The sequence below is a fragment of the Hydractinia symbiolongicarpus genome, chromosome 6, assembly GCF_029227915.1.
Source record: "Hydractinia symbiolongicarpus strain clone_291-10 chromosome 6, HSymV2.1, whole genome shotgun sequence".
Taxonomy (NCBI): domain Eukaryota; kingdom Metazoa; phylum Cnidaria; class Hydrozoa; order Anthoathecata; family Hydractiniidae; genus Hydractinia; species Hydractinia symbiolongicarpus.
The window spans coordinates 19,607,892-19,632,307 of record NC_079880.1 but is presented as its reverse complement, the minus strand read 5'-3'; the positions used below and the strand labels follow the sequence as shown (position 1 = coordinate 19,632,307).

Sequence of the window (24,416 nt, the reverse complement as noted above, 5' to 3'; positions counted from 1 at the left end):
AAAGGTCTGGGAACAAGATTGACAAAGAATAGTAAAAATAATTTATGGTTAAACAATAATCATTACATTGCGAGAAATTGTATATTTACAAAACAGCATAGACGACTTCTAAAAGTAAATGGACATTGCGAATTCAGCTTGCAAAGGATTATGGTATATATATAATTTATGCAGAGTTAGAATATTATACACTAAAAAGAATAATTACAACTTTAGAAAAATAAATATTCAACTAATTGAAACATACACGCTAAATTTATTGTCTAAAAAAATTGTTAAGATAAAAAAGCATTTAAAAAGATGGTTAGTTTAGTTTTCTTACCAACTTGACAAGTGCCTTTCGTTGAGAGATGTTTGCAAAATATGGCAAAAAATGTTCAAAGCTCTGCTTTTGCTCTGTGCGACAATTAATGGAAATTAGCACGCTGCTGATACGAATCATGGACATTAACTAAACAGTATACAACTGGAGACCAGAAAACCCAAACGTATTAAACGATACAAGAAAACCATGTTAAAAACATTAACCTGCAAGTCGCACAAAAACAAATGCTCAACACGGATCAATCCAGCACATTATCGAGGAGTAGCCATTATGCAATTTTATGATATCATGCACAAAAATACCTATTGGTACAGATCCAATAAATTTACAATAAGGATTAACGCTAATAAATTATCTAAGATTATCAAGACTACTATTACAAAGGTCTAAAGACAGATTATCGAGACTGATATTATAAACTAGTAACGGCATTTTATTAAGACTGCTATCACAAATATGTAGCGGCGAGTTCTTCATATAACTAACCACGAATATGTTTCACGGTTTTTCACTAATGTTGTGCACAGCAGTATGCAGATTCTTGGTGTAGACAGCATATAATGAACGAATTATTTATAAACGATATAAAAAACCTACGTCACTATGTGCTACCTATCTTTGGTAAATGTACCGTGTTTGAACTCAATAGTGGTATCTATACCCGCTTCATTAGTTCTTGTCGACAATCTGTCATATATAGGTTCGAACAGTTTGTTTGCGTAATATAAGACAGTCTGTACGATCACGTGATCAGAATTCCGACGTAATATGACGATCGTTGAAATGGTGACAATAACTGTGATGATACGGGACCTATAAAACAAATAAACAAATAAACAAAACACGAAGTAGAATCAACACAGCTAAACATTTGTTTGGTCATCCCCGTTTAAAAAAAAGTACCGACAAAAAAACCGACATAGAGCGGGTCGGTACGCGAGCCGAATAAATATTCTAACGTGATTTACGCCACGGCATATATTGTCGCCAGGACTATAACTTACCTAAAATTCATCTTACTGTAGCAATATCCGCGTAATTTAAAAGTCTACACGCAGTCATTTCAAAAATCACGTAGCTAGTTTAATCCAATACAAAAAAAGACCTTGGCCCTCCTACCTTGTCGAAGCAAACGGAAGAATGACTTTTAGGAATGATGACGTAATAACGAGTAAAATAGCGAAGATGGATATGACAAGACTAAGTAGTTTGGATAAAAGTTGTTTCGCGTTGCCGTCGAAATAACTCTCTACTGAAACTGCATGTTGTTGATTTTGATGCTGCTCCAACTCCATTTTTGTGATCTAGAAGAAAAAAACTGTGACATAAAAAGCAAGTCAGGAAATTAGAATATGCCCAATTAACCATCTAAAAGTGATACTTGATTGGAACTTTTTCTAACTGACTTGTTTCGGGCATTCACAATCTACGCTACGGAATTTTTTGGGCCAAATCGGGTAAATTTTTGGGCCAAAATCGAGCAAAAACCACCCCACAGTTGTACTGCCATAACGCCTGAGGACCAACTAGCGATGAAAATTGCTTCATGTTTTAGAAAAAAGGATGAGTTGGGCTATCTAGGTACTAACCATCACTCATTCGCGACTCAAGCCAATTATGTTTTGAATAATAAAAAGAGTTGTTTTAAAAGCAGGTGAGACTTTAAAGGTTAATTTATTACAAGCTCGAATAAACAAGTTTTGGAGTACGCTCAACAAACTTTCATTTAGACTTATGCTGACAAGATGAAACAAACTATACCGCCAATTTGAACTACATATCCACTTTATATCGATATCAGCTTTTCACTGTGTTTATTTTCTTTCTACGTTAGGGTATAATCTTGAGCGCATGCGCAGATATGTTAATAAAGAAGCATAAAAATACTCTACAATCATGGACAAAATGTATAAAACAGCACGGTTAATTTCGAATTTAGCCGCCACAAGGGATTATATTAATTGTTTCTATACTAGAGTCGCGATTTTTCATCTTGTAAAAGTTAAAATAGACGTAGCACTTAGGATCTTAAGTTATTTCGTTAAAACCATACTTTCAAAACATTCCTACTGTTGCTGACGTAAGCACAACCATTTTCTTGAACGCTAAAGAGTGCTGCTAGCGAACTTCACACGCTCCACACACAGTAGCGCCTTTGCATCCTGCCAGCTGCAGAGTTGTGTGTAAAAAATGACGAAAAAACTGCATTTGTTTCCATTGCTACTAAGACCTATTTCTGCAGAGAAATTAGGAATAAAAAGTAAAAATACCCTGGTCACACAGCTCTCAACGTCTTCTTCTATTTCTCCAGCTCGTTCAGCGAATCGATAATCGATTCTTTCGATATTCTCCGCTGTGCGATCCATTTCTTGCTTTAAGCCCATCATCTAAACGAAATCGTTATTTTATTAAACGCATGACATGGGTTTCCAGTCCCTAAATATAACCTGCGTGTATGAGTAACCAACCTCGTTTTGATGCAATTCAGTAAGGTCATTCCATTGGTTATACATATCATCCATCTGACTTCGTAATTGCTGAAAATAATAGTGACAACACTGAGTATGACCAAGGATAATTGCTTACATATAAAATTAATAGCCTTATCCCTTCGTCAAACAATGTAGAGTCTGCTTAGTATCGATGTTCAAAATCAATGGCAATGTTAGCAGTAAAAAAAGCGCATTTTAAAGAGAGTGAAACCACGGGTACGGGTAAAAAACGGTCAACGAGCAGGTTACCCTATCACTTGTACGGGTTTCCTTGTTTAAAAAGTCCTTTATATGCAGGAAGACCACCCTCGTGTTAATAGTTACTCCAATTGAAGTTGAAGAGGTAACTCCGGGTAAATAATTCTACACAACAAAAAACAACAAACAACAACTCACATCTGATTTATATTTTTCTTTTTGCAAGGAGTTTATCACGGTTTCAAGACCATCCTAAAAATGAATCCCGTAACACATATACCATGTTTCCTGCCACATAGAACATCATAAATATTTAGCTTAGAAAGTGCACCCACAAATAGTTATTCATAGAAACACATATACCATGTTTACTTCTACATAGAACATCATAAATATTTAGCTTAGAAGGTGCACCCACAAATACTTCTTTTTGAAAATGCGTCCACAAACTTCTGACAACAACAAATGAAAGCTTACCTTTAGGGAGGAAATACTTTCTCGAAACTCTTCGTTCTCTTTTTCCAGTTTATCGATACGTTCTTGTTGTTTTGTATATAATTTGCCGTTTGTTTTCGCGTAGTCGGTTGCAAGTGCTGTGATTCTGTAACATAAAAACAATACACATGATTCCAATATACTCTGCTTTTATTATATGTCCTGTTCGTTTACTTTTTACAGGATCTGCTTTCTTTTAAAATTGGTGCATTGCTTAAATCAGACTGTCGCAGAAGAAGCACGAACCAAACAACCGACCGACCGACCGACTGATCAAATACAAATTTACTTACTGTTGGTTTGAACTTGAACTAGAATTATTTTCGTCATCACTATGGCAATAAAAATAGGAATTGGATGACAACAATGGTGAAAGTGACAACAAAGTTTAAGGCTGGGATCACACTATCATTTTTGTGATAATTGGTCATGCACAATAACAATGGTCATTATTAACAATACAAACGGTCTCAACAAAGTGCCACGCCCTTTGAAGCTCTTCTTCGACTAATGACATTGATGAGTCATTTGTTCAATACAGGTGGTAGAAGAAGAAATCAGGAAATACAAACATCACATGAAGAGACACCAAATAGCACGTGGTGCACTAAACACAAGTCACCAGCATGATTTTGTTTTTACATACCTAGTATTTGCATTATTGTTAAAGAAATGTCTCTCCGTTTCGTCATCCGCTAAACAAAACGGTATAGCCAAATGAGTCATCAATTTTTATGTTAACCACACTTTACGGACAACTCCGACAGTCGTTGGATAATCCGGGCAAGGCAAATTGACAGTGCGATTTAAAAAAAATTGAGTATTAAAAAAAATTGAGTATAACAATATGCTAATTCTCACGATTTATAGAGAAAATCTGTCATTACAAAAACTACCTTGATCAAAATTCATGTTTCAAAAAACTGATTAAACTGACACAACCAGTCCAGTTTATCAACCTTTCTTTGAACACAAAAAACGAACGAACACAAAAAAAAACACACACACACACACAAAAAAACAAAGGAATAAATCATCCATACTATGACTGTTTGTGTAAGGTACATTTTCAAAACTGGAATTCTTCTTTTCCTTCTTCATAAATTGATTTATTGATTCCAACGGTTTTGATACAGCACTAAGAATTAATGTTTTAGTGTTTCTATTCTAATAAGCAGTGTTTTATATGCATATAATATCGTGTGTCCAACATAAACATAAAACTCGCTGGATATGTGCTGCCTCGCTGTTTAAATATTCACACGCGTTAGCAAGTTAACAATCTTACCAAAAAAAAATCAGAATTATCCAACATTAAGATTCATTCAACAAGAGAGAATCCAGTATATCCAAACACCATTTTAATACATATATTTAGACTTTTTGTGATAAAAGAAAATAAGAAAAATACATATAAATTATTCATGATCTCGCTGAATGTCCAATAATTGCAATTTTGAATTTTTTAATCTTGTTTTATGCGACGGCAAAGAAACAACACCGAAATTTCGAAACGTTACTCGAACAGGACTTGCTTACCCAGTTATGCTCGATGCTCCTGATCTAACCGAATCTTGAACGACTCTAGAAGACAATATAAATTAGGAATCTTACTAAAATTTTATACACGCACAATATCAGCGAGAAAACACACAGCAAAAAATGTGAAAAATATAATTGACGACGGCAACACCTAAATCAACTTTTCGAAAGTCAAAATTTTATATTTACAAACAGACTTTAAATGTAGCTATTTTTTTACCTGATAATTCTTCTTGGACCATGGATGCCCCGCTCTTCTAACGCCTAGACGATTGAAAAAAAGTTCCCCTTTATACCTTACATATTATACGCACACATATAACATAAAAAATATTAACCATTATGTTCTGTTAAACACCAAAAGAAAACGAAGCAGCGGTGACGACAATGAAAATAACGACAGCAGCTAAGACTTAATATAATGACAACAAGATGAAGACAACAACGACGAAGATAACGACAACCAAACCGATAACGGGGTATTTTCTATAACAAATGATAAGGACGACGAAAATAACGACAACAACTAAGACTTAATATGATGACAACAAGATAAAGACAATAACGACAAAAATAACGACAACTAAACCGACAACGATGATTTAATATAATAAACGACAATGACAACGAAGATAACGAAAACCATACCGACAACAATGACTCAATATAACAACGACAACGACGACGAAGATAGCACAAACCATACCGACAACGATGATTCAATACAACAACAACGGTGTGAACGACAACAAACATAACGGTAATGACCAAAAAAAAATGTGACTTCGTTGCGGCAAAAACAACAACGACGAAAAAATGATGGCGACATCGGAGATAGCAACAACGAAGTTGATAACAAAAATGACAAGAAAACTGAGGGCGATGGCGAAGACAACGTTTTCGACGAACAAAAGACGACAACACGAAGTAGATGATAACAGCAACGACGACGTTAGATATAAATAAAATTACCTTGAGTTGTTGTTGATACTTTTCTAACTTCTTCTGTAAGATCTGAATGCTACTGTTCGTTTTCAGATTATTCTTTTCGAAATTCATTTTACTTCTGCAAGCAAACAAAATCATAAAATAATTACTGACAAACACAAATGATGAACATAAATGACATAAACACAGAAATTGAAAAGCTATCCTTGTGATTCTCTGTAGAAGATTGTAGGTGCAAAAGAAAGGTTTGAGCATGTTAGCAGTATCGAGAACACTATGAAGACTATCAATTATGTGGAAGAGAAAAATGACTTACTTTTGATTGACAGTGCTCTCACTAACACTGTCCACAGTTTTCAGGTACTCCTTAACATTCTCTACGATCAAAAAGAAAATGCACCAGTTGAAAAGCAGAACGACACTTTTTGACGGTGTTGTAGAGCATGACACTTAGACGTCACGACAAACTTATCAGTCATCCAAAGCAGTGGGAGACAACATGATGCAAACTTTTCAGAACTCTCCTTCAACAAAGCTAACAACAAAAGTATTCAGGATCATCACTACACCTTCATGTCATATCCACTTACCGTCTTTAGTAGCTTGCATGCGAATTAATTCCTCGCGTGTCCTCTCAACTTTCTTCAACAGCCGTTCAATTTCTTGAGCTGTGTACTATTTTAAAGAAAATAGACGAATATAAAATTATATATTCATAAATTTAATATACAATAATTTCTTTCTTTCTAATAGTTAAAATTTTGGTTTTCGCTGAACGTCTCACTGGGAGGAGCTTTTAAATAGCTTTAATTTTATAAATTACATTTTCTTTGGAAACAAGTAGAAATTAAAAACAAGTGTAATTTCATTTCTTAAGCACTACCAAAACCTCTTGTTTGACCACCATGATTTAAACGAACATTAATTGATAGAGGGGGATTAGGAAAGATGTTCTAAATGTCTTCTTATATGAGGAGTTAATGAAAGAAAATCCATTTAAAGGGGTACAGTATTATACTAGTAATTATCATAATTTATGGTTTTCTTCTCGTAAATTTATAAAAACAGTCCAATTTTTAAAACTAAGTCAAACTGATTGCTTAAAGTTTGAACAACCACGTGCAACAATATCTGTGTGCAGTGAAACTTATTTCTTTTTTTTCATATTAAACTTTCCAGCTGCAACATCAAAAACAAATTATTTATATTGTGTATTTGTATTCTTAAGATATTCCAATTTCAAAAACTGCGTCGCATAAGTAGCATTTCAAAGCAACAACCTAGACAGAACGACCTTATAAAAAATGAATTGATTCTGTAAGGTTGAATATACATGGCCATATGAATCAAATCATGCATGATGGTTATACATCATTCGATTGAAGGCTGGGTGCACACGGTCATATGAGCGAAACATGCTGGGGTCACACACAATTTGATCATATATAAAGCTAGGTTTACATGGTCATACACATTGCATCATATGTGTATGAACACACAACACTGGTCGTGCAAAAGATAGTTTGTAGCTTGGTCTGTTATGTGCAGAAATAATTATACTAAAAAAGGACCAATACATTTAAACATTTGTCAAACCCTGTCTGCGTAAAAGCCAGGTGTAAATAAAAAATCAAATAGATACGGTTTATAAAAATTACATTACACAGAAAGGTAAAAACAATTTAATATCAAAAATAAAAAAAAAACACCAAAGAGTTCTTTTCAAAAATCTTGTGTCTATCATTTAATTCGATACCTGATAATACGCTTTCGGATATGCCAAAATGATAATCTCTAGAAGGACTCATAATAACTTTCTATTTAAGAATAATTAAAAAGTGGAGTTCTCACTCAAACCTCACGTTTTTTAAAAAGAAAGCGTATTGTCTGAGCAGATAAACATGTAGCATCTGGCAACAGATCTCAGTATGACTACGTCAGACCTACATTCTGCACCAACTAAGCTTTGAATTAATGTGAAAACAAAACAAAAAATTACCTCTTCTGAAGGACAGCCTCCATCCACCTCATCTGTTTCATATTGACTAGCTGTATCTTCAAACTGAAAAAGATACGTATTCATGTGTATTAACTGTCTTTCCACGAAGCAAAAAAGATAATAATAATAACTAAATTTCATCGCACACAAGGGGCTTAAATAAAGCACTGAATATAAATATGATTATCATACCTTAACAGCTGACTTGTGCAGATTCTACACCTATCATTTTTGTTTTAACTCAACTTTACATGTTTCATAACAATAGTATTAAGAAAGTGTATACATACCGAATCATCATTCATAAAAGATTCCACCACTATGAAGGGATCATTGGAATCAACTGAGCTGCTGACGCGACTAGCGCTTGTATGCCAATTGTGACTGGCACTCAAGTCTGTTCTATCACTCTGTTCTTTCAGCTGCTCATACAAAGAGACACTGTTGCTTATATTGTTGTTTTCGCCAGGACGTGATTTCTTCCTCATTTCATCTTTCGAACTAAGTAAATAATTTAATTTTAGTTAGTTAGGCCAGTTAAATGACATATCAACAACAGTCCTAAAAGTAATACACAACAATATAATAAACATTACAGTTGGGAATTTAACAACAATGAAATTTTTTTTGATTTTTTCAATTTTCTGTTCTAATCGCTGGAAAAAAGATTTTATAAGATCTAAAATTATTTTTATTTAGCTTTATATTCATAAACTTTAAAAACAATCAAATGCAAAATCTTGTAACATTTGCATTTGATTCTGCAAAGCCTGGTTTCCATAAGATCAATTATTTACATCATGCAATTTATTTTACCATTACAACCTTAGACATTAGCAATAGAAGATCTTGCCAAATAAGTAACATTAGCATGATGCAATAGATGACCTGTCAACGTTTACGAAAATTTGCCAAACATGTGTAAACATTTTTATATTTAATTAACATTTTTATATTTATTTTTAAATTTTAAGTGAAATGCTTCACATGGGTCTTTTTTATTAAAAATGTAAAAACTAATTTTGTTAAAGAAAAGTAAAGAAAAATTCTTTCTCTTACTTTGTTTTCTTAACGTCTGCAGAACATTCGCTCTCGTTTAAGTTACTTCCTGAATATGATGGCTGTATTTTGTTACCATCTGAAGCATTCTAAAAAAGAGGGAATTTCGATATCAAATATATTTATCACTCAATCAGTAAAAATAAATACAGGTCCCAATAAGCTTTAACTGTTGATAAAGGCATAACAAAAGGAAAACAATCACTGCCACTGCATAAATTTAGAAAGTCAATACATTGAGGTCAAAATTCCGAAAAGAAATTGTCATTAAATACTCAATTTATGGCTTGGAGGCTTATTATTCAGAAATGAAATGTTTATTTGAAGGGGGCTTAATAGATTGGCAACTTGGCAATCTATTAATAAAGTATTTTTCAACATCACAAAAGCAATAACAAACTGAGATTGTTCAATATAAACTTTAACAGAGTATTATTCGGACAAGAATTTTCCTATAAAACACATACTAGCCTGTCCAGTTGCTATAAAAATCAGGAACACTATGCTTAGGGCAATTACCTTACATCCAAACGGATACAGGTTTAACCTTTAAGATAGTTGTCAAGTTTGGTCTGAGAGAATATAAAAACTAAGATAAAAGGGATTACTTTGCTGTATTTTGCTGTCAAATTCAGCAACAAACATTTTCTGTACCTTTGAACTATACACTAAACAAGAATGACTCCTTGGTTTTAATCGCACCATGTTTACAATTGCAATACTCTATTTACACCAACATTATCATGCACAAGTTATCAGATCTAGCTCAATTTTCTAACAATAAACTTTTCTTTTATACCAACCAGAAATGCTACATTATTACACTTATATCTGCTACCATAGCCATCAAAACCATAAACCTCACAATCTTATAATCATATTTTATTTCACCTCTTTTAATATGCCAATATCAGGTTGCACACACTAAAAACAAACTCTTAAAAGCGTAAACACTAAGTTCGTACAAGAATTACTCAGACAAGCATGAACATATTTGGTATTGAAAAAGAACAAAGTTATAAAACTCATAGTGAATATGCAAAACGTCTTATATCACTGCAAATTCCAATATATGTGAATTCTTGAAAGGTGTTAGAGACATCTTGAATTAGATGAAGAACATCTGTTGTTTTTCTTACGTCCTTAACACTCAGACAAACTAAATGAGACTAAAAAATAAAATAAAAACAAGAAGTTTAAATTGTATATTTTGTTGTTTACTGTTTGCATGAAACATAAATTTTCTTTAATATGACACCAATAAACATATTCCCACCAATACACATTTCATGCCACAATAATGCAAGTACAAGGCAAACCATATAAAAAAATCCACTACTTTACGCTTCTAATTTTAGCATTATGATTACGTATAAAGGATTCCACCACTTACAATAACCAAAAAATTGTACAACAGTTGTTACATAAAGTTTTTTTACAAGAATAGACGTGTCTTTTTCGTGATCTACTTTTGGCTTTAAATGACCTAACCTGCTTGAACAGAGTAAATTTATAATATAAATAGAATTTCTTGGCTTGTGACAAACATGACACAACAAAATAAAATCAAGTCACGTTTCGCAGAACATATTTTCTCTCTCTTTGAACTATTACATAAACAGGATTGACTCCTTGGTTTTAATCACACCATGTTTACAAATGCAATACACACCAACATTTTCATGCACAAATTATAGTTCAGTTCTCAAACAATAAACTTTTATTTCACACTAGCCATAAATGGCACATTACATCAACATAATTAATAAATAGAATATCTTGGCTTTTCAAAAACAGGTCATAACAAAACAAAATCAAGCTTAAACTTTTGTTCACATTATATGGTGTGTTTTTTAACAGGCATTGCTATTTCTCATGTTGTTTAGGGAAGCAACAACCTCTCCAGAGTCTATTTAGTTTACCAATGTTTTTTCTCGATTCAAGTTACAAGCTACATAAAGAAATTATTAAAGTATAGGTTATGTTTCCCATAATGTGCTTGTATTTGAATAGACATATAAGCTTTTTTCTAGTTGGATTCTAAATTATCTATTTACACATAATCCAACATTTAGCTGTTCATTTATTAACACAAGACAGCCTATAAAAAAATAAACAAACAAAAGCAGAAACAAAATGTTGCCTTTGTTTACACTATATAAAACCCCTTACCCTGTATAAAATAAACAAACAAACAAATAGTTCCTAACATCTGCTTTTATTAAAGCTGCAAATAAAAACAATCTACAACAGTCTACTTATCTCTACTCTACGATGGAGAGATTTTATTTTATAATTTTAGTTTAAACTATTCTCTTAGATAGATTTTTTGATCAAAGAAACATCTAATACCATTCTCTGCAATTTTTACACATATTTTCTTTCATCAACTTAAATATATAGCATATATCACTACGAAACAAAACACATGCTCGTCAAAATATTCTAGCCATGCTAAAAAGCTTTAATGTGAGATCTCTTAGTAAAACATATTTTTTGTATTGTATATAAATAATTTAAACAGACTGAAACGAGAAAAATAAAATTCCTGAAAGAATTATCAAATGAATTAAATAATAGATTTAGTACAGTTAACTTTTCTATCTCTGAAAATGTGCTAAAAAAATTTCATGACCATATTACATATGTATAGAAAAATAAACAAAATATACAGTGCATTAAAAAAAGAATCCATATATGTTGTTTATTTCTGCCTGGCAACCATTTACATTCTTTTTATTTTATTTTTATTCAGTAATTATTTATATTCAGTCCCACAGAATTTGAAGATTAAAGACAAGGAAGAAAATTTCACACTAGGTTTGAACCAGTATTTTATACGGTACTATTAAAGACACGCTTATGTCATGCAAACAATGCTCTTGAGAAAGAATGAAGAAAAAGCATAAGCCATTCTGTTATCTTAGGTAACTAATATAAAGTAAAAGGAAATTGAGGGCAAAAACATTATTTACTTCAATTGGAAGAAAACTAAAAAGACTTTTATATTATTACAAACTGTTGCTAAGAAATAAAAGACAATACCAAAAGCATTTGCAAAAATTTTAATGATTTTGACTTTTTTAAAGGTGAAGCAAAAAAAAAACTAATTTTAAGATGTATTATTATCAATGTCTTGCATTGTTTGGTACTAATTGTTGCAGTTAGCAAAAGTTGAAAATCATATTAAATATAACTTTGTATGTATAGTAGGAATACATGACGTTCAGGAAATTTCACAAAAAAGTCACATTATCTTACAATTCATGAAAACATGTAAAGTTCTGTGAGAGTTACAAAATGTACGACATTTAAGTTACCATGCTGAATCCAAGCACATTAGTGATACGACAGAGTGTAGTCCCTTACTGCTTTATATACCTTATCTATTATAGTTATACGCAAAGTCTGTGTGTGTGTGTGTGTGTGAGGGGCAGTGGTGGCATTCACTTTTCTCTCTTTAAAAAAAGTGATTACAACTATATATTGCTAACCCACAAAACACTGATTTTGACATTACTTCACATTGATAAATCAGATTCATGTGTTTTTAATTGAATTAGTAAAGCCATTGCTTTGCACTTTTAAGTTTCGGGGTTAAATTACTTAGAAACGGGTGAAAATAACTGATATCGTGCTTGTGTGGGTAACTAGGGACCACCTGGGACAAATAACCTACAGCTGTGTCCCCCCATGTTGGAACAGCCCAGTAGATGACATCATCAAAAATCTTCTATCTAAATTTGTTTTTCTTAATTCGTCAAAAGCGCATGATCCTATACATTTACCAGTTCAATTTTTTTACCAGTTCAATTTTTTCATGGGGTTATTCACTAGTCTTTTACACTGATACACTGCTAACTGTGTGTGTTTGTCTGTCTGTAAAAGGAAAAGCCGAATTATACTTTTTACAGTTACACAATTATACTTTTATGAAACTTTTGTTTACAGTTTTGACTGCAGAAAATTATGGCTAGGAATTCCAACTATTGTATTCTAATTTAAATTTGCAGTGGTCATAGGGAACATAATTGCTGTATGAATAATTAATGTCTGGACAAAGTCACATGCAATTAAACATTGTTTCTTGTCAATTATTTGTACAGTCTTTGTACTGGAATTAACAACAAACCATTTTGTGATAAGCAAAAATTCTGAAAAGTTTCTGGCAATGGAATTTTCAACAGGCTTAAATAGCTATCTACTTTATGAAAGTTAGCATATAGGTATATTTAGTCGCAAAAGACACAGAAGGGTCTAATGTAAAAAAACTTACCACACTAAATTTTGAACAACTTTTGCTGTGACAGCCCAATCCATTTATTAAAAAATATCTTAAATCATAACGAAAACTTGAATCTTTTTTATTTAAAAATCAAGCCTTGCTTTGCAAAGAAAAATTAATACATCATGTTGTGAAAAAGCTATAATTTATTTACAGCCATGTGAGCAAACACACTAAATGCAATCAAATGAACTAACTTACATTCATTATTCATGAAACAATTCGACTTTATCTTCTAAAACATTATTTCACAATAAAAAGGCCCTAAAGACATTTACATCAAATTCCTGAGTCACATCTGTTTTTTTAGAAAAAGTCAGTGGGAGAAAGAGTTCGTTTTCACTATTAGTTTACAATGATATATTTTCAGTTTTATATTCAACCATGTAGTATATGTGGGTGAAGAGAACACAAAAATAGAGTAAGAACTTTTTTAATCCTTAATTTGTGTGTATTAATTAAAAACAAACAAACAAAAAATCCCATTTTATGCGACGAGCAAGCTACCGACAAACTGTGACATAACATTATTTGTATAAAATTGTCTTTGTATACATTTACCAACACAAATTGTACATCGCAGTATGACAAGAGATGTTGTTACCAAATAATAATTTAAAGTTTTGAATTGTGAAGATGCTAGCAGATAGTTACTCATATCATAAAATATTATTATACACACACTGGTTCTACAACCCTCTTAGGTAGAAGAACACTAACAAAAGATATTGACCATAAAAATCTTAATCACGTCATTCTGCGATCAGTTCCAAAACAGGTGGGTGTTGACCCATCTGTGAGAATTTGGTGTTATGCATATATTAATATCACCATGACAACAAATGTTACTTAAAATTTATGATTATATAAATATAACTGTCTGCATTGGCATAAATATTTACCGCAATATTTGTTTTGGAGATATAAATAATGTATTTATAGAATTAATAAAAAACACCACAACGGATATAAATAAAGAGATTCAGTATAAGAATCATTTTATTCCTTACTTTACTTTCCATATTATTTTAAAGAAAATGATCCTTCTTTTGTAAGAATGGGTAAATATTAACAGAATTATTATTGGTTCAGATAGTTCAATTGAATAACTTAAGTTTTCTTAAATGAGGTTTAACGATGGTGATTAACAATGCCATATTTTAAGAAACAGTTTCAGTGATTTTAAGGTAACAAGATACAATGTTTTTCGTTTTGTTTTTCCTACGAATCCTTAAAAAAATTTCAACATTTTACCTTTACTATTATTACCATGGCTTTCTGATAGATTCTTTACCAGAGAAAAAGCTTAGTAAGTTCAACCAAGCTATGTTTATGAAAGACAGCATGCAGAAACTATGCTGTATGAGTTTAGACAGGTTAACCATGGCAGAAATACAAGCAGGTTTTGCAAGCTGCAAGCACACTACTATGCAGAAAGTGAGCAAGTGTGCAAAATATTCCTGTTTAACATATCTAGCTTTTCACACCTTACTTAATTGTAAAAGAAAGTTGTTTAATTAGTTGCTTGTTTCTATTGGTTTTTTAATTTTGTTATCACCTATACCAATTAACTCTCATAATATGCATAACTATTTTCAAATATTATACAATATTTTTTTACTATGTTATTAAGTTGAAATCTCTGTTTGTAGAATCTAAATTTGTTCTTCTTCAAATTTGCATAATGCATAATCCAAGGAGGTTTAAAAAGAGGAGATACATCTTAGTAGTTTCTATTGAAATTTTGCAGGTTGCTGTATTGTTTTTAAATTCATTTTTGTAAACCAAAATCTTTTGAAATCTTGCGCCTAAATTATAAAAGTAACCGTTGCTCATTGTTATTTCCACATAAAAAATAAATTATTTTTTTAGTGATAAAACTTGATCCTTTAAAATCAGGTTTTAAACATTTCTGGTGGTATATTTCTGGTAAAAATCTGCTGAATATGAGGGAAATTATGGTAACATAAAGATAAAAAAACAATATTAGAAAATAAAAACGCAAAGAAATAAAAGTAAATCATTGCCCAATGAAAAACGCATAATTAGAGATAGTAACGAATGATTAATATTTTCTTTTGTTCTATGAAAAAAATAATACTTACCGAACACAGATTCTATACTGAAAATTCAATAACTTTGAAGACAAAAATATGTACTAATATGCAACCCCTCCTGTAGTAATATTTTTTAAAACATTTATCAATCTTTTAACTGATGCTGTGCTGGGAGGGAACATACAGAAACATCTACAAGATATAAAATTATGTCATATCTCAGGGCAACAATTTACACAATATAAGCTCCAAATACCAGCTGAGTCGTTTTGCAAGTAGGGATAATAAACTTCACCAGCATTAATTCTTATATCTTAACAGAGCCATGTGTTTTATTTATGTTTGGTATAGCTTTTAATGTTTTTTGAAAGTTCTGCTTTGTCGTTAAAACACTTGTCTCACTCTTGGCATGTAGAAATACAGCAAAAGCGACGCAACGGATGGATTCAAAGGAGCACGTAAACAAAAGAAATTTGAACAGAATTTAAATTGACGTTGCTGAGATGTATCTCCTCTCTTTAAACCTCCTTGCCTATACACTCCGTTATTTCTCTTTTAATTGCCTGTATACTTATATAGCATAACTTTTGTCATTAATCTTGGCCCTCCTCTTTTTTTTATTAAGTTCAATATCATACTTGTGGAATCATGGCTGCAAAACATATACAAGCTGAAGAAGCACTGTGTGGGCATTTCACAAAGTTGGCAAAAAGCATCAACTTGTGAATCCCCTGCACTGTTAGACTTTAAAAAAGCTACTTGTCAAGTGCATAGGTTAGGTAAGCAGTGTTTAAATTATGCTACTACTACTTTCTAACATGTTAGTCTTACGAAGTAATCTGTGTCACCCTCTTTTATCTTTTATAAATTTAAGAAAAATGATTCACTATAAACATTGAAAAATTCAAATTAGTAGGTAGAAATAGAAATAGCCAAAATATTCATTTGTGGGAGAAAACTGAGAAATATGGCCCTAGTCTTAATATATTTTGTAGCCATTTAAAAATGCTAAACTTAAAAAATTCCTCTCAACCTCTGGGAGATGTTTTTCTTTTTCTAAAATTATACCAATGAATCTACAGGTTGGAACGTCTGCTTTTACTCTCAAGTGTTCAAACTGCAAACACACTAAGCACAGTTTTAACATCAGAGTTTAATCAAGGTTAATTGAAAAAAGAATTTTTTAAAAATCCTGAAAACACTTAGAATTGGGAGGTTTAGTAGGCTAGTCATCAAAAAACTGCATCCCAGGACTATTATCACGGCATACAAAGCTTTTAAAACAACGCAAAAATAATTATGCAATGACAATTAGGAATGTTTTAAAAACTATTTTCTCAAATAGCTGAATAAAGCATCTAGGAAATTAATTCTTGTAAACAACATTTCCTAGTTGATTTAACAACCAAATTATGAAGGATAGAGTTATAGCCACACTCTGAAGAAGTACCTTTAGCATTCAACAACAAAAAAATAATAAAATTTTAATCTATTAAATCCTATATTTATTTATACTCCTTATTTTCATGTTCCTTTATAGTCCTTACACTACAAAAAATGTCAACAAAATCCACAAAAGATATCAACATATATAAAATTATTGCTAAAGCTGTATAAATTACAATATCTCCTATCAACATAAGTTCAAATTGCAGCCTGAACAACTTTTAACGGAGAAAAAAAAATCATATTAGGGTTAATCAGCCAGCCCTGTCTATAAATATTCTTCTGGCTGAACAGAAAGCTTTTATTAAAAACTCATTTCAATCTTTTATACTATTCCTCTATATATGTCACTAGACTTCCTGCTTGGTAAACAGCTAATGCAAAATTTAAAGTCACTACTAAAGCTTAATTTTAAAACTAATTAACTACCATGGCAATACATGTAAATCATAATATACAATCTTAGGTCAACTAGTACTACTACTATCAAAACCATTATTTCATTAATGCAAAAAGAATATGCCATACCTGAGCTGCGATATCTGAGTTACTTTTACTCAGCTTGAATGCATATAACTTCTTTTTTAATCCTGAAATATAAAAGAGAATAAACGTGTTAACGGCGAGAACAAAGGCTACATAATGAAACTTCAGTAAGCTATCAAGCATACAAGAAAACAATTGTTTGAGTGTAACTTTTTATCACATGTTTTGAAGAAGAAAATAATAAAAGCAAGCAAACTATTCTGATTATTAATGTAACCCATGAATATTATTTGCTAGAAAAACATAGTGTTATATATACAAAAAAGGTTAAAAAGTTCACCCAAGCTTTAAAGCAGCAATTGATCTACTAGGAATGGGAGTAAATAATGATCTATAGGTAAGGCTTTTGTTTTTATCATTGTTATAACTTAAATACAAACACAAAACAATGCAAGCTAAATGTATGGTAAAGGGAGAGAGCAAGTGAAATCTGATGTTTAAATACTCTATACTATGAAAGTTATAAGTTTTTTAAAATATAGGAATAAATTTCGAACAGATATTTCATCTACATGCTACAAATGATTGTATTTTTGAGTGCTTGCGATGATGACATTGTAAATATTATATTTTTTTATTCTGGTGTTAAGGATTGGAGGAAGGAAGGTTAAAATTTAAAAGAAGGATTAATGTTAGGTTTACAACATCTACTTACCTTTAAATTTGAATAGTGAACTGGGTGATGTACTGAGCAAATGTGTGTGTTGACGTTGAGCTTTTGGTGATCTGCTTGGCCATGTATTGTACTGATCGATATTATCAAGTGATATAGAACGTGCTTTTGACTCATGAAAAATTCCTAAACAAATCAAAACAGAGATTTTTAATAACATATGAATGCGTGAAGACTTAAAACTTAACCGCAGGCATTGCTTTTCTGGGGTGGTGAGGAAAAAATAATATTAAACACAAGAATACTATACAATGAAAAGCACAGAAAGTCTTATGTTATAAATATTTGTAAAAGTATAGGGTGACCAAACATTTCATACAAGGTGAGAAATGTATGTGATTGACACTGACGAGAATGTAATAGGTAGGAAGACATGCACTAAGCTATAATAACTATCCTTACCACTTGAAGACTTTTTCTTTGTTTGATTATGTGACTTGAGTGACATTGTACTTTCTTGCATGTGCACGTTCTTGTATCATACTATTAATTTTGATCATTTAGCAGAATGTTGAACTGATTGTTTTAATTTATATGTGTTTTATTTTATCTAATATAAAATTAAAGAAATAAAAACATGAACTGTAAAATAAATTGCATACAAAATCCTAGTCTACAAGTCAGCTTGATTCCATGAAAAGTTAACAAAAAAATATGTAATGGACAGTTAAAATTTTTTTTAAATCTAATCAATTATTAAGAAAAAAATATTGTCAAAATACAATGCAAAACCATGAAAACCATGAAATGTTTCCATGAACAACCATGCATTCTTTATATCTAAAGAAATTTTACAATTGAATTTTTAATGAACAGTTTTGATAAAATCATGCACGTTGAAGACAAAGAAAGGTTTTCTTCAAATATTTGACTTGTTTGTAAATATATATATACACAATTTATTTTTATTTTTCCATGCCTTTTTATGAATTTTCATAATTAATAATCCAATCATAACATCATACTTTTTATTTCATTGTATAAAATTAAACATTTCATATAACTTTCTGTGTAACATATAAGCAAATTCCAGTGTCAAAGTAGTATACAACATTTTAATATTTATATAATTTTTTTTGAGTAATGCTTTTCGATACTTCTTATCTTATAGCAAAAATTCACTGATTGTATAAGGCAAATACCTAAAACCAAAAACTTTGCTAGCAGAATTTTATTACCCGGATAATTTTTTTTAAACTGATAATTTTCTTCACGCAAAACATACTAAATAAAAATATTAATTAAAATTATCAGAAAATCATTTTCATTCATATCAATAATTCTTTCATTCAATTTTTGTTTAATTTTTTTTAGTTTTAAAAGAAAACAAAAAAATATAATTTGAACAACAGCTGATTATAGTTAGCTTTTAGTGAGAAATAACAGAAAAGAAAGTGTCAAAAATTGAAAGCAAGGTGCCTCATACAAAAACAACAACATGAACCGGATGATGCAAAAACACTTTTACCATAGTCACACATTTCATCCTGATGACTTCAGGAGTTTAACATCTCACAGAAATAATACCTTTTCTTTAACTTGTGCGCACAACTAATTATTTGTTCAATGTCTCTATCAAAAAATGTCATTTATATTTGTTTTATTTAAATAAAAAATAAAACAAAGCATTCTTCACATAAGTTGTTAATTTCCTTTATACAAAGAATTTTTTCAGTGATTGGATATTAATATTCTTGCCTTGGGCATAAAGCGAACTTACGCAAATATAAAGTAAAAAGTTGAAAAAATCTGGTTTTCTGAAGTGTGTGTGATAAATACCATGCATAAAATGTAATTACAAATGCTTGTGGCCACTATATTTCTCATAAACAAAACTCCCAGACTTTCCAAGAATTTTTTGAAAAAATTGAAAAAATGAATCAGTTGAATTAGTAGAATGGTTAAAAAATGAAGAAATAAATCTAATCCGTCAAGCCGGTATTTATAAAACTAATTGTCTGCACCTTACACATTTGTACCTTTAGATCTGTACTAACAATCACAAATCTTTCTTTTAGATGAGAAATTAAATTTACTTAACATTGTAAATGGTTCTGGTCAATCGTCTTACAAGCATTACAATATATAAAGCCATCATAGAATGCTTAGCTTTTATATTTTTAAATACATATTTTTTTATCATAAAAGTACCCTCATTACTCATATTAAATTGACAAGACAATCATTTTATAAAAAAATGTTCCATTGCTGTGTAAGTTTGTGTGTACACATGAGTTAGAATCAATATAAAGTTCATAAATATATAACAAGATGATGCCTTCTGGCACACAACTATTCTATAATGTGTATTATAAGCATCATTTGAAAAGAACTAAATATATATGTATAACATTATGGCAAATTATCTAATTAGATTCATAATGAGTAACTTTGTACAATATCTGGTAAGAAAACTCTTCACCAATTAAATATTAAGTTGTTATTAAGAGAAATTTTAGAATTTATGTTATGAACTCATTGTTCATAAAGGATTTATTTCATGACAGAACTCTTTCATGTCTCTTCACAACCATATATGCTTTCGAAAAAAGTTACCCAAAACAATAAATTTGGGTATTGAGAAAAAATAATAACATGCTAACATAACAGTAGTTACAAAAAACATGTTTCCAACGATTTGATAATTCATAATTTTGCATAGTTAGTATAGCTTTTAAGATCTACATCTTGAAAAAAAATAAAGCTTTTTTCCAAAAAATAAAAAAGATTCCTGAACCCAAAGGTCAAGATGGATTTGTTTTTAGGTGATGTAAGCTGTATGCACTTAATTTTTCTCCTCACAACACGTTTTGTAACTCTCACGAGCAGCAGCACAGAGTACAGTTTTAAAACATGTTTATTTGATTAATTTGTGGCAATAAATAATCTCTAGCACCATTTTTATAAATTAGTAAACCAATTAAAATTTGCAAATGCAATTATGCAATCAGTTGTATGATTTGCCCTGACTGTGAGAGCCCAGTTCAACCTCTTTTAGATCAAAACTAAGCTGAGAAATTGATTAATATACCAATGCAATTTGAAAATTAGACTGTATATAGATAGAGATAGATAAATACACGTTTTCACATTTACTATGATACGCACGTCTATGAGAAAAATCTGCACTGAGACTACTGTGCAGAAACTTAAGAAAACAACAACAAACTCGTTTGCCAGCCCACAGCAGTGGGTATTTTTGGTAAAAAAGAAAGGTTGTTTTAAGATTTAATATTAAAGTTATGTCTTCTAAATTGGTTTTAAGATGATTAGTACGATGCAACTAGTTGAACAGATAACTTTATTTTTACTAAACTGTGAAATGGTGTATTGATGTGCATATTTTACATAGCTAGCCTTATAAACACCCAGGGATATAACCGTCTATTATTTCCAGGAAGGGCCATGGCTAAGATGGGGAGGCCTGGAGTATTTAATGCTTGTTTTGAGCTACACTCTACCAGACAACTCCCTACTACGACATCCAATGGCCCACACAGCGTGGCATCTCCCCAATCCCCTTCCCCACATGACTTGGGTAACCCCCAGGGTTTGGTAACATACACTGACCTATATTGAATCACCAGCAAGGGAATTCTATCCCGGTCCGCCACAAAAAGTGCAAAAGTTAATAACCACTACACTATGGCACCATTTTTTGAATGATTACAACTTTTGTGGTAAGCCCTTTTGACTTTAACAACTGCATGGCAGGCAAAAAAATGCAAGAGCTTGCTGAAGAAGGATCTTTTTTTAGTCCATTTCTTTCTACAGAAACGTTGTTGAGGCTTTAAACTATTATCAAGTTAGATGAATAACTTCTGATTGACATTATTCATATAAAGTCGTAATGATACTTTTGTGCAAAGAAACAGACTGAAAAGGACCTCACTTCACCTAGCGCCCACATGTCTGCTACACGATTGTTAAAGTCAAAAGGGCTTACCACGAAAAATGTAAACATTCAAAACGGTCTATAGCTAGCTACTCTTTTGGGCCTTCTGGAAAAAAAATAACAAGGAACTAGTAATGTGAAACACCTAAAATATACTCTTGTGGTCAGAATATCACGTGACTATTACGTAAATTCAATAGCGAATATGCTAACATTATGAATGAGGGAAAACAAAGTCGCTCTTTTCAAAGCTGGCGAAGGTTGCTTTGCAAAGAATGTCTTATGAATGTGCAGAATCAGTAGATAAAGAAGCTGCTGAAAGATATAAGAAAAAGTTATATATAATCAGTGTGTTTCTAGGAATTTTTTCGTTGATTTTAAAGAATAGCTACAAAAATATTATGGCTGTTAGCTAGCACAACTTTAAATTTCGTTGCCTTTATCTTTCATATTTTAGGACTTGATCGGTGCCCATACAAGTTTCCTGCTAATCAGTGGAAAGACAGTATAAAAGAGTGGCCTCCTCTCCAATGGCATGATCTTTATCACTAAAGATCTCCACTTATGTATTTTTTACTATAGATAGCAGCTATATGTACCTGACAATATATTTTTTACTTTATAAAGCTTAAACTAACTTTTGGTCCTTTTTCTGGTCAATTTTAATAATAATAATAATAATAATAATAATAATAATAATAATAATAATAATAATAATAATAATAATAATAATAATAATAATAATAATAATAATAATAATAATAATAATAATAATAATAATAATAATAATAATAATAATAATAATAATAATAATAATAATAATAATAATAATAATAATAATAATAATAATAATAATAATAATAATAAATATTTAAAGTGGCTAGCCCAGAAAATCACAAAAACCTATAGTTAGTGGATTGTTTCCACTGGGGGCCACTAGAACAAAAAAGAAACAAAAAATGATAAACCTTAGACTGCCTCAGCTCAATCAAACATAGTAACATTTATAATCTGTGAAAATTGAAAAGAAAAAGAATAAAAAACAAAAATTAAAAAGTTAAAAAGTGATCTCCATTAGAATTTGCCCAATACATTCGAGATGGAAGTCTTAAACGAAAGCAGACTTCCATCACAGGTCACTTGGTCTGGAAGATTATTCCACACTTTTGCAGCTCTAAATGGGAAGGCTTTTTTGCCAAATTCCGTGTTGACCAAGGGAAGTGTGAACCTGTTTTTTGAAGCTCCTCTTGTTTGATGATTATGACAGTTTTTTGTCAAAAGGAATTTTGAGCGCATGTAATCAGGAGCAATGTGATTCATGGCTTTGAAAACTAATATGGCATCGTTTTTGATGAGTAAATTATTCATTGAATATTCCCTCTCTTTCCCAAAAAAGGTACGGACACATTTTAATCGTTTTTCTAGTTTTCCCAATCTACCTTGGGTGGCACAAGCCCATGCCGAGGAGCAGTAGTGGAAATATGGCATGACAAGTGCATTAATTAAAAGGTTTTTTGTGTGAGGTGTTAAACAGGATGCAATGGTTCTAATTTTAGAATATTTAATTAGTATTTTTCTATTTATGTCATTAATGTGCTTTTCCCATTGCATTTTTTGATCAAATGTTACCCCAAGATATTTAACTTTTTCGCTCCTCTTCAAAGAAATACCCATATAGTTGATAGTTTTGTTCTCAACTTTTTTTAACTGGCTGTGGTTGCCGAAAAAGATTGTTTCAGTTTTGTCCGTATTAATAGTCATTTTGTTATTATTCAGCCAGAGGTCGACTTGCGAAAGTTCTAACTCGACCTGGGAGACAAGGGTATCCAAGTTTTTATGAGACTAAATAATTATTGTATCATCTGCATATAGATGGTGGTAGTTTGAATTGATGACAGATTTTAAGTCATCAATATACAAAAGAAAGAGCAGGGGCCCCAACACAGATCCCTGCGGCACCCCAAAAGCGTCTTCATGAAGCAGATCTGATCCTGTGTCGTTTACAAGAGTCAGCTGCATTCAGCCCGTTAAGTAGGACTCGAACCAGTCAAAGGCAGCATCTCTGATGCCAAAACACCATAGTTTTTTTAACAAAATTTTATGATCAACAGTGTCAAAAGCTTTTTTAAGGTCAATGAGCACAGCACAAACAAAGTTATGTTGGTTGAGCTCAGTAAGAATAAAATCAGAGACATCGACTACTGCAGTTTCTGTGGAAAAGAGTTTTCGAAATCCGGACTGTCTGTCATTCAGGAAGTTGTGCTCAGAAATAAAATGAGACATTTGCTCATGCACTAACTTTTCAAAAATTTTCATAGGAATTGGCAAAATGGAGATAGGCCGATAATTAGTAGGATCTGTTTTATTGCCACTTTTAAAAATAGGCGAGACCCTTTTAGTCTTCCAACATTTAGGTACATAACCAGTAAATAAAGATTTGTTGAAAAGACTTGATA

General features: G+C 31.3%; 1 protein-coding gene and 1 long non-coding RNA gene across 5 annotated transcripts; one reads left to right on the top strand and one right to left on the bottom strand.

Annotated features, from left to right (window-relative positions):
• Nucleotides 1-29: 29 nt before the first annotated feature.
• Nucleotides 30-18,630, bottom strand: LOC130647396 (transmembrane and coiled-coil domains protein 1-like). Of its 4 annotated transcripts, XM_057453240.1 has the most exons (20): nt 18,468-18,630; nt 18,048-18,191; nt 17,375-17,436; nt 9,059-9,147; nt 8,290-8,500; nt 8,000-8,062; nt 6,591-6,675; nt 6,317-6,377; nt 6,025-6,118; nt 5,273-5,316; nt 5,050-5,094; nt 4,554-4,648; nt 4,157-4,205; nt 3,804-3,842; nt 3,493-3,616; nt 3,214-3,267; nt 2,794-2,862; nt 2,596-2,712; nt 1,445-1,629; nt 30-1,138 (listed from the first exon to the last, which is right to left on the bottom strand). In XM_057453240.1, exons 1-20 carry the CDS (start codon nt 18,526-18,528, stop codon nt 934-936), a joined length of 1,896 nt encoding a protein of 631 aa, XP_057309223.1. In that variant the 5' UTR covers nt 18,529-18,630; the 3' UTR covers nt 30-933. The 4 variants fall into 4 exon arrangements, with proteins under 4 accessions (XP_057309223.1, XP_057309225.1, XP_057309226.1 ...); XM_057453242.1 differs by lacking the exons at nt 17,375-17,436; nt 18,048-18,191; nt 18,468-18,630 and adding an exon at nt 14,598-15,101; XM_057453243.1 differs by lacking the exons at nt 17,375-17,436; nt 18,048-18,191; nt 18,468-18,630 and adding an exon at nt 13,335-13,464.
• LOC130647405 (uncharacterized) lies at nt 17,535-22,597 on the top strand. Its single transcript, XR_008982851.1, has 2 exons — nt 17,535-17,729; nt 22,418-22,597. It is a non-coding gene; the product is annotated as an uncharacterized LOC130647405 (long non-coding RNA).
• The last annotated feature ends 1,819 nt before the right edge of the window (nt 22,598-24,416 follow it).